General features: G+C 23.1%; 1 protein-coding gene across 1 annotated transcript; it reads right to left on the bottom strand.

Annotated features, from left to right (window-relative positions):
* Positions 1–681: 681 nt before the first annotated feature.
* On the bottom strand, positions 682–2,316 carry LOC102674353 (flocculation protein FLO11-like). Its single transcript, XM_006617350.2, has 2 exons — positions 2,209–2,316; positions 682–1,838 (listed from the first exon to the last, which is right to left on the bottom strand). The coding sequence occupies exons 1-2, from the start codon at positions 2,218–2,220 to the stop codon at positions 972–974; spliced, it is 879 nt and encodes a 292-aa protein (XP_006617413.1). The 5' UTR covers positions 2,221–2,316; the 3' UTR covers positions 682–971.
* Positions 2,317–11,822: the final 9,506 nt, after the last annotated feature.

Here is an 11,822-nt window from a genome sequence, read left to right as displayed (position 1 = left end):
CGGCAAGCAACTGAAAAAGTACACAACCTCGGGCTTTCTAGTGGGAAAGAGTGGTTTGTCAGAAGTGGGGATGAAGGACTAGGGGTGACTTGAAATAGCGTGTAATGGCATACCTAATGTACATATAAGCTGCTTAGTACAAACTGAATTAAAACTTCTAATTGATGGTGTGTTTGGTCTCATTTCAATTCGAATCTGAAATATATCTAATTATCATTTTATTTCATTTTAAATTGTTTCTTGAGTTTTATGTAGAAATCTCGAATAGAGAGTTATGAATAAGATTGTTTGAATTACTTTTAATGCTTATTTTATGTTTAATTTATTGTTTTATCAATGTTTATGTAATTTGTATATTGACAATTGTCTTCTTTGAAAAATAATTTTATTATTGATAAATATATTTAAAAATATTATGATAACAGTTTTCAATTTGTGAATTGTAATTGAAGATTGTGAAATGTTTTCCAGGTTATCGCAATCAATTTTAATTAATAAATTTCAATTGTTTATTTTAATATAATGATTTCGTTCAAAATGAATGTTGCTAGATACAACCGTTAATTTTTTACATTTTCTTTACTTTATATAGGCGGAAACATAAAAGAAAAAGTTGTAATTGTTATTTGAATATTACAAAAGAAAATTGCAATTCAAAAGAAACTAAAAAAAATTATGACGTTTACATTGAAAACGATATCTTTATTTTAAAAAAAATTTTTGTAATTATATATACATATTATTTTATACAAAAATTATAATCATTGAAAAAATTTTATTCATTAAAAAATTTTATTCATTAAAAAATTATAATTATAATTATTAGATGAAATTAATATTTCATATACTTAGATATACTTCACAATGTAATTCTTTATGTTTCCAATACAAGAATCTTTATTCAAAGATAAATTTATTCAGACTATTAAAATCTCAAATTATAGTAGAATTGTATTGATAATATTTGGAATTTAAACTAATTGTTGCGATGGTACAGGATATGAATATCCATCATCAGAACTTGGAGCAGAATACTGGTTTTGTGACAGGCTAACTGATGCCAGTGGTGCTACTAACTGATGGCCAGAGCTTGGAACATCATACGATTGACTGTGTGACAGACTAACTGATGACGCTGGTGCTACTGATGCTACTGGTACCACTGATCCACTGGTAAAACTAGGCACTCCGTAACTATGGTTGGGTACATTCAAAGATCCCACAAACCCAGAAGAGACTCCATTTGAAGAGACATGGCTCGATGAGATGCCATTAGACGGTACAGAATGAACAACACTGCTTGGCACACCATAAGAAGTGCTGGGTACACTCACAGATCCTACACCGACTCCATTGCTCAAACTGGATACGGACACAGGCACTGGTGCTGCCACACTGCTATGAAGAGGTACTGATGGAAGGCTAGGGACTCCATAAGATGTCGATACAGAGACAGGAACACCGTATGTTGGAGCTGGTACAGCAGTAGCATAAGATGGGACTGCGGAAACATGGACGTTGTAAGATTGCACTGGAGCAGAAACAGGAGCGCTGTAAGATGGGACTGGTGCTACAACAGGTACTCTGTATATTGGCGGAGAATAGGATGGGACTGGGGCATTATAGCTTGGAGAGGAAACAGAAGAGACTAAGAAGGATTTCTTAGTTGTTCCCACAGATGGCAGTGGTGGCAAATAAGAACCAGACTCGATATTATCAACATTGAATCCAGATACATCATGGCCGTGTCCATTACCTCCGAGAAGACCACGTTTCTCGATTTTCTTCGTGCTTTCACTTGCGTGAATGGCGAAGAAGAAAACGATAAATAAAGGAATCTGAAAAAAAAGAGTTAATTTTTTTAGAATCAAATTTTATAAAAAAAAAAAAGATATCATTTTTTATGATTATTAATGATTTAAAAATATATATCTTTTTTATTTTTGTAGAAAAAGATATGATATATTAAAATTTGAAACATATTTTAGTGAGAAAAAAATATATATATTTATTATATAGAATAAAAGAATAAAAAAAAGCGAGTTTATTTAGTTAAATTGTTTAAATGATTATTATAAACTTAAATAGAGAACATGCCATTAACAAGTAATTAATTGAATGATTTAATAAAAATTTAATCTGTAATTAATTATTAAATATTATAAAAAAAGATATTTCGATTAAATTGATAAAAAAGCTATTACTTACTATATACTTCATGATGTATATGGATTAGAGAACAGAATCGAAATGTGACTTAAACGAAAAATTCGGCTGTTTTTATACGGCGACGCCAGACGTGGATTCCTTTCACTAGGAGGATACAAAATCCCCCAAACTCTTTTAGTGATGTAAAAATGTTACGTCCAATGATCTTTCAAAATTTATATTTCATATTCGAAATAAATTATTTTATTCGATATTAATGTTGTTAGCTAATTAATTGAAATAAAATTTCAATAATTAATAAATTTAATAAATTTTAATAATTAATTAATTTAATAAATTTTTATTAATTATACTTTTTTAATTATTGACATAATTAAAGAAATCTTAAAATGTATATTCTCTCTTACTTTATAAATATTCACTTATGAGAAGATTTTTTATTACTTTTAAATTAAAGAAAATTATGGTTTAGTAAATTTAAGTGAAATATAAATATTTATGATATATTTCTTATTCATTATAAATATATTTTCATAAATTATATATACAAAACAATCAATGTCATCAATGATGACATATCATATGCAACAGCCGGAAATGTCATATACACGTACTATAATTACTCCAACAATTCAATCGCCTTGTCAATTCACGTGCAAGAGAAATAGAAATATTTATTACCATGATTTAATCTGTAAAAGTTTATATTAATTTCACGAATTGTGACATAAAAATGTAGAAAACAATTTAACAATGAAAAATAGAAAATTATTGATAATGTGATTTTAAAATCATAACAATATGATTAAAGATATTATATATATTATAAAAACATTATTTTCAAAATAACTTCAATATACTTCCATATTCAAAATTTATAAAAAGTATACAGTATTTGTTTTTAATTTAAAAAAAATTTCTAATCTAATCAAAAACTTTCGTTACAATTCTTTCATTTTTTTAATAATATTTACTTATTATACTATTATAACAAAATTTCCATAATATTTATTTATATAAAACGTTTCATTACGCAATTTTTATTTTAATTTTATCCGTATAAATCTTCATAAATACCTCTTCCTATTCCGAATTAATAGTTGAACGAAATTGATGATTCTGTTAGATGACTATTAGTCGAATAAACTATCGTATGGTAATATATTCAAAGTCTCACGAAGATTCGTAAAGGATAGAAACATTCATTTTACCAAATTATGCAAATCTATCACCTACAGAAAGTTTCACGTACTTTCACGTAACATTCAAATATATCCATAACATTCGACTTCGTATTTATTACATAAATTTAAAACCCGAAAACTGACTTCTCTCTTTCTCGTCTCCTTCATCCAGAATTTATGGTAGAATGGAGACGACAAAATACAAATTTTTTGATAATCGAAATTGTTCTCGTACACGTGTCGCTCCAAAGAGACATTTACCTCTGTTACCCAATTTTAGGAATACCGGCTAGATTCACGTTCATTATTCACAATCGCCAAATTAACTAATTATGACTTCAAAATCGTATCTATCATTCTCGAACAATGAGAACAATTTTTGCAAACGAGTCTCATTATATTCTTTCCTTGATTCTATCAAATAAAATTAATAGGTCTTTATTGAAGAGTTGAATTTTATTGAACGAGTTCTCATATACATCTAAATAAACCGGTTAAATAATAAATAGATTGCGAAAAAAATATTTCAAGGATATTTATTAATTCTTTTGAGGCGAAAATTTTTAACTATCTTTGCAAAATTATGTGGAATCTCATAAGTAGATCGTTATAGAGTACAATTTTTAGAATATATATATATATATATTATATATTATATATATTATATTATATATATTATATTATATATATTATATATATTAATAATTATTAGTATGTATTAGTATATAAATATGATTAAGAAATATATTGTGGAAATTTAAGTTGCAAATTAAGTAACATAAAATTTTTGTTTTAGATTCTTGAAAATATGAATATGTATAATCGTTTTATATTTAATTATAAATAAAAATTATTATATTGCAAAAAAAGCAAAATAAAAATGAAATATAATTTTGAATTATTTGAGTCTTGAGAAAGTGATTAAATAGATAATATTTTCATTAAATCATATAAATTCATTAAATCATATAATTTCTATTATTGTTTCAAATAATTAAGAAAGATTAATTAAAAATTTAAAAATGTATTTTATTTGATAAAAAAGAATCATTATTTAAGATTTATCATAAATTATTTAATTTTACCTCGCATATCTCATTTATCTCATAAATTTCGTATATATTATTATCACATCTTCTACTAATTCTCATATACTGCTTCATTTAATACGTTGGACACGTAATTTCTTTCATTCCTTACATGTGGAATAGAGAATATAAAGGATAGATAAAGATTCACGTGTATCAAGTGTACATGTTCTGAAAATTTAATTAATTCTTTTTAATATAACAAAATTTAAGAAATCTCATTAAGTTAATTTTTAGTTTAAGTTTGAATTATTAAATTCTTTTTTATATAAAATATTAATATATAGATTAGATACAGAAACAAACATAAAAATATCAATTAAGATTCATTTATTAAATTACAAACAATTTAATTTGCATTAAATGAAGTGAAACAGAAATAAAACTTATTCTATCTATTATTCTATCTTTGTCTCGCTTTATCTAGAGCAAAATTAAAATATATTTTATAACTTCATAAAGAAATTTCAACCAATATCTTTTATTTGATAGATACAATTGATTCCAAAGATAATATATACAATAATTCCAAAGATAATACAATATAATATAAATATATTATATTGTAAATGATATATCATATATGCACAATTATGACGTATTGTTTGCATAAACGAAATGTTTGTTTCTAATAAAATTAAAATATTACAATTTACAATAAAATATCATATTTTCAATTAAATTCAATTACATTAATATAATAATATGCATTTGCTTGATCACCAAATTTAATATTTGGTAATAATACCAAATTTAATTATCTAACAATTAATAAATAATTGAAGGTTCAAAAATAATTGATTAATAATGACTACAAACGTATAATTGTTATTAAATTGTTGTAATGTAATTATTCTTGTAAAAATAAATTATTAAAATATTATTATATTAAATTATTTATTAAATTATTATTATATTATTTTTAAAAACATTTCTTTTTAAAAATGATAAATTATGACATCTACAAAAGTATAATATCTTAAAATAAAATCAGAAATCATTTTAATGTCTTAAATGAAAGAATTATTCATTATAAATGAAAGAATTGTAATTAGTTTCTATAATTTATATTTATCAAGAAAGTCTATTTCTGGGTCTTAAACAAAAAAACCTTGGAATAAATTTGCATTAATTTAATTAAATTAATTAACAATTACAATTATTATTTTTTTATTAGCAATTTCAACGTTTAATAAGATATAAATTTCATATCAATCAACAAAAAAGATTCATTAAAATAATTATGATCAATATATTTATTCACTTTGTTAATTAATTATTGATAATAGGTATCTATTTTGTTTTTTAAATTTATGAGTTCCATAAATCTAATGTTAATTTATTGAAATATAATTCAGTGAAAACATAACAATATTATTAATATTATTGAGATATTTTAAAAAAAATTACGAAGATGCAAAATTAATCAAACGATATAGGTACTATATATGGATCCTATTCCTAAGAATAATACGCATTTTCAATTTTATATTGAGCCTGTTCTGTTAATTGTACAAGCACAAAAGGCGACTTGGTGATTGATGTTTAACGTTTTGATACGTCAACCTAGATTATCGAATCTGTAGTACTACTATTTGACGATGAATCGTTCGGTGTTATTCACTTTCCTGTGAAATTGATTTTCTGCAAAATCTATATTATTCAATTTCGATCAATATCTGCATACATTGACATTTAAAATTTATAATTTATAATACTTTCTATTATAATAGACCTTCATAATATTATAATAAACCGTTATTATCTGAATAAGGAATTTTTGAATAATAGAAACATTTTTCTTAAATGAATTATTTTATATTCATGAAGAAAATAATATTATTTAAAATTGAAATCTAGTTGAACTACTGATACACAGTAATATTTTTATTTTTCAGCAATTTTAAATTTCTTATACTGGAAGATGCAAAGGAATATTCAAATTTTGAAAATAATTTTCAATTTCTCCTTCCTGTTTTTTCAATGCCAGTGATTTTCTAATATTCTTTTTTCAATTCTGAAATATTCTTATCGTTTCCTAATTTTTTAAGTATTTCTATTATAATAAATAAAATGAAATTTGCAAATATTTCAATGTCAATATTTATTAGACTTAGTAATGATCTTGAAAAGATTTATGAAGTTATATTATACATATTTTTAAATAGAAACTTATTTTTAATTACTAGATAAATGACATAGTCTGTGTATATATATATATTATATAACAATTTGAAAGTAAATTTCACTTCTATTGCTGTAATAAAACGTCTATTTATATTGTCGCAAGCATAGATAATGTATTATACATAATATATATATAATTCGAATAATAGAATATTTGATTAGTAGAACGTTCGAATATTAAAATAATATTTCGATGAATATTTGAATAATACATGTTCTATTGTATTTATACTATATTATATATCGAAAAAAAAAAAAATCTTTCGTAATATCACTTTCTTTCAAATGAAATTGAATTTTTCTCAAATATTTTCAGAAGTCAAAATTCGAAAATAACGAAAATATCGATATAACCATCAATTTATCTTCTCTATTCTTTTGTTCTCAAGTTCTGCTAACTTGCTAACTTATCCAAAATGCATCGCTTGAAATAAAGAATAATTTGTCACGGGATGAGAAGCAAAAGCTTCAACCCTTATCTTAATACGATTCTCTAGTTAACAGCTTTTTAAAGAATTCTCGTTTACAGCCGCGTTACAAAGATTTATTTCTTCTGTTTTATATTCAAGTATTCATGGACGTCTGAAAGTAAGGAGAGAAGAGAGAAAAAAAGGAGTAGATAGTAAATTGAGACATATTCCCATAGAAACGTGTAAAGCACGGTCAATGCAGAAAGGGCTAATGTCAGAGATTAGAAGTAATCCGTTCTGGCTGGCAATCAGCGAGGAGGAGCCGCATTCACAGTTTCGATCTAGATACTGCACCAGTGCTGCCACCTTTTTACATTTCCCACCTCTCTTTTTTTCTTATTTTTTTCTAGACAGGATATATTAAAAGGAATTATAAGGAAGAGTTTCGAGTGACACCGACATTAAGCCTACGCGAGCCATTTAAGTAGCCAACGATAATTATACTAATTACACGCTCATTAAAGTTTTTTCATAAATATTCTTTGTTTCTTTTCAATCTTTGAGAAAAATTGGGAAGGATCTTTGAGAACGTTCAACGTTGATTTCTTCTTGTAATTTTATCTTCATATTTTATTTTTTAATTCGTAAAATTATATTCTCATGACGCTTAAATTTTGAAAAGTGAAATTTTTAGTGAAATAATATTTTTGCAGATCAATATAAGAAAAATCAATATATAATTTCCAAATAATAGAAGAAAATGTTTATTAAAATTAAATGATATTCAATGAAGTATAATTTGGATATGATTTTATGCTATTTTGTGCATATATTTGGAAAATGCAATTGTACCTGGACTATTCGATATCATTCTTTAATGTTTATAAAAAAATTATTAATGCATTTTTGTCTTATAAAAAATATATAAAACTAGGATTTTTTACATTAAATAAATTAGAAATTGAAAAATAAAAGAGCATTTTAAAATATTTCAAAAATATTTTATATAATAATTTTCTTATAAATCGAATACATTAAAAACAATAGATAATATGATCCCAAAGTATAATGCAAAAATTATTATATTCATTTATTATTTAAAAAATAGTTCAAATTTTTGGAGAAGAAAAATAAAAACATGAAAAAGTGAACAAAAATTAATATAATAGAAAACATTGCTATATATGCATATTATAAATTTACAATTTTTTCCTCTAAGGTATAAAAATTAAATAATAAAATTAAATAACTTAAGAGAATTAATAAAAACATATATGAAAATTATATAACTATTTTCGAATAAATAGTAAATTTTTAAATCGATGAAAATAATGATCCAAAGTCAAGAAACATTTTACAAATGAATAATTTTTGTAATGATTTAATTAATTACAAGTGAAATCGATCTCATATTAGGTTCTAAAATTTAATCTAATTTATAAAATCAAATATAACCCCGGCTTAAACGTTTCGGTTAATTATTCATACGTTTTACATAGGATGGTTATGCATATTTTAAAACAGCATGACAACGAATTTAGTGAAAGTAGATTCACAGGAATGAGAAACGGAGAAATGAGTTTAATGGGTGAATTTTGAATGTTAATCAGATTATGAAGATAATAGCTGTCACCTGGTACATATTCTGAAAATTTCTATTTCTCTGTATGCAATTAAAAAAAATATTTCATATAATTTTGCCACTTGGGGACTACTTTCACTTCTGTTATGGAGATATAATAATAACTTTTCGCTAAAAATAAAATACAAATATATCATCTATATTCATAATATTATGTAAGTACTAAAGAAAATAAATTATCATAAAGATAATTAGCATATGTAATATGATTTCGAAAGAATTTAAATTAAATTTTCGGTAAAAGATCAAATAAACATTGTGAAATGAAAACATAAATTTAATAATATATTTTTCTAATTGTTAATAAATTTATGTTTTATTTTGTAAAATATCAAGAATAAATAATAGTAGTTTTGAAACTTGTCAAAAAATTTACTACCATAAATCTTCTTAATCTGTATTAAAATATATATATATTTATAAATTAAAAAAACTTTTTTTTATATTTCTATAAATGACATATTGATATTTTTATTTTTTAAAAACAAAAATTTTTAATTGAAATTAATTTTGAATTTTGTCAAAAAATCTCCATTATTCCAAATCTTTTTTTATTAAACTCATATCAAAAAACCAAAATTTTCAATATTATTCAATTTCTTTGATAGTTTTAATTTTTGCTAATAAAATTTTAATCTTGAAATATAAATCGAAAGAAATATATCAAAAAAAAATTATTTTTTATTCTATAAAAGTAGAATATTTTTTAAAAGACAATAACAAAATTTTGAATCATTTATCGGAAAATTTAATATCACTTCAAACTTTTATTTTAGATCAAATATTTTTCGTTAAAAAAACAAATGCAGAATAAGAAAACTATTTTATACAATATATCGACATTATACTCTTATTTACTGAAACTAGCAACGAATTAATTTCGAAACTTGTCAAAAAGTTCACTATCGAGTTCCAATAACGATAACGCTGTTTTAATATGTTTGAACTACTAAAAAGTTAATATGTTCGAACTACTAAATAAATGTAAGGATGATATGTACCCAGGAAAAACGAAATAAAAAGTTTCTCTGAAAAGTTACCAACATCGAGATACATTTTTACACCGATACTTTCATCCATAACATAGTACGACTAATAACAATCAAACTTATGCTCGATGTTGTTTCAAAGTTGTGAGACTTTGAATAAAACGAGAAGTATACTTATGTTCTCGATTATATAATATGATAAGATATGTCACAAATGGATTAAAGTGCTAGTAAGTAATTACGTATGAGAATTCTTTGTTGAGATCATTTTTTTTAAAAAGTTTCAATGACAAATGAACGATGAAAGAATTTCTGATTATCTCTTCTCAAGTTATTCTGCGTTCTTTAAGTTGCAACTTACAGATAGAAATGATCTATTTAAAATTATAAAAGAAACTTTGATTTGAAATTTGATTATAAATTTTGAATTCGTTGATATTAATCGAATATTTATATATTTGTCAATATATGAAATTTCTAAAATTGTGGTATATATTAATTAGGAATAATAATGATGCATCGATGCTTTTATCATTGATATTTAAACATCAATATATATATCGTTATTTCTCTGATGATTTTTTCGGATTTTTATTGTTTTTTAATTATTTTCTTTTATTACAAAAATATGTATAGTTTTTTTCTTTAATGTTTGAAAAAAAATACGATAGTAGATCAATTAATATTTTTATTATAAATAATATATCAGGCAAATATTGAATTAACTGAATAAATTGAAATTCTCGAGAAAACCTCTTTTCTTGTTTCTTAAATAAATTTAAAAAAGATACTGAAACGATATTATAAAAAGAGACAGTTAAAAAATGATTAAAAAATGAATAGAATTTTTTTCAACAAATTTACATTTCATTTTCAAAAAAATTTGTTTGATGTTTCATTTGTTTGCAAAATTTGTTAATTACACGTGCACTTAGAATCAGTTTTATTCACTTAATCTGATTGCCAACTCTTGTTTTCCATTAATACTAGACATCTTCAAAATTTTCTTTATCGCGTGATTATTTTTTTTTTTTTTACAGCATTCTTTTAAAGTACCAGATCTTCGCTACACGACATAATATTATCTCGTTTCCTCTATTATATGTATATATTTATCCTCTCACTTTATCGAGTTATGCTTTCGAAAGTCAATTCTTTCGAAAAAAAAAAATAATAATAATTATTTAGAAAAGGAGATCTTATCAATTTTTTGAGATAAAGAAGAATTTATAGAAGACAAAAGAAAGATAACTTCTTAATTCTGTATATAATTTTAAAAAATGTATAGTTTTAAAAAATGATGGCTATTATTATATAAAATTTCGTGTATATTATCATTTATCAATGTTTATATAGATACATTATAAATATATAAATTTAAAATGTATAACGAGTGAATTAATATCACGATGCAAATTTAGAAATACGAAAAATCCATGAAATGCAAAAATAAAATATAAAATGATGATCTTAAACGATCAAAATTATAATGATAATAATATCAGCCTTATATTTTGTATCTATTATTGTAATACCAATCATAATTTCATTTATTCAAGAATTGATTTATATCTTATTTTCAAAGTATTGTCTAAAAAATCTACAAAATGTCCAAACTCAATATAACTTGAATTATTTTGAATTCAACAATGAATTATAAGGAAATAGTTTTTTAATTGATTCATTTGTGTGTGTGTGTGTGTCCTAGTTATTACTATCACATTATATTCACATGTATAAATGTAAGTGAAATATTGATAGATTTCATATAAACGAAATTCAATATAATAATAGGCAAGCAATAATAAGCAATAATAATAGCAATAACTTTTTGCAAATATTTTAAAAATCAAGACTAGTTATACATAAAAAAAAAGTTATTCAAAATTGTTTTCTATAATATATTTCAAAATCATCAAAATCAATAAAAAGTCTTCTTTTTGGAAATTAAAAACTTAAATTAAAAATTAAACAAAAAATTAAACAATGCTTAATAAATCCTCTTTTATATCGCAATTTATATATAATAGATACTGATCGTTATATAAATATTCGATTAAATGTAATTTTAATTTACCATTTGGTTAAATTCGGAATTTACTATTCTGATTTCACGTCCTTCATGCGTTTGTTACCAATGTCTTTTCTCGAAT

This window comes from Apis dorsata, unplaced genomic scaffold, assembly GCF_000469605.1.
Source record: "Apis dorsata unplaced genomic scaffold, Apis dorsata 1.3 scaffold_303, whole genome shotgun sequence".
Classification (NCBI taxonomy): Eukaryota; Metazoa; Arthropoda; class Insecta; order Hymenoptera; family Apidae; genus Apis; species Apis dorsata.
The sequence above is the reverse complement of the archived record's forward strand: the minus strand, read 5'-3'. Positions and strand labels throughout refer to the sequence as shown.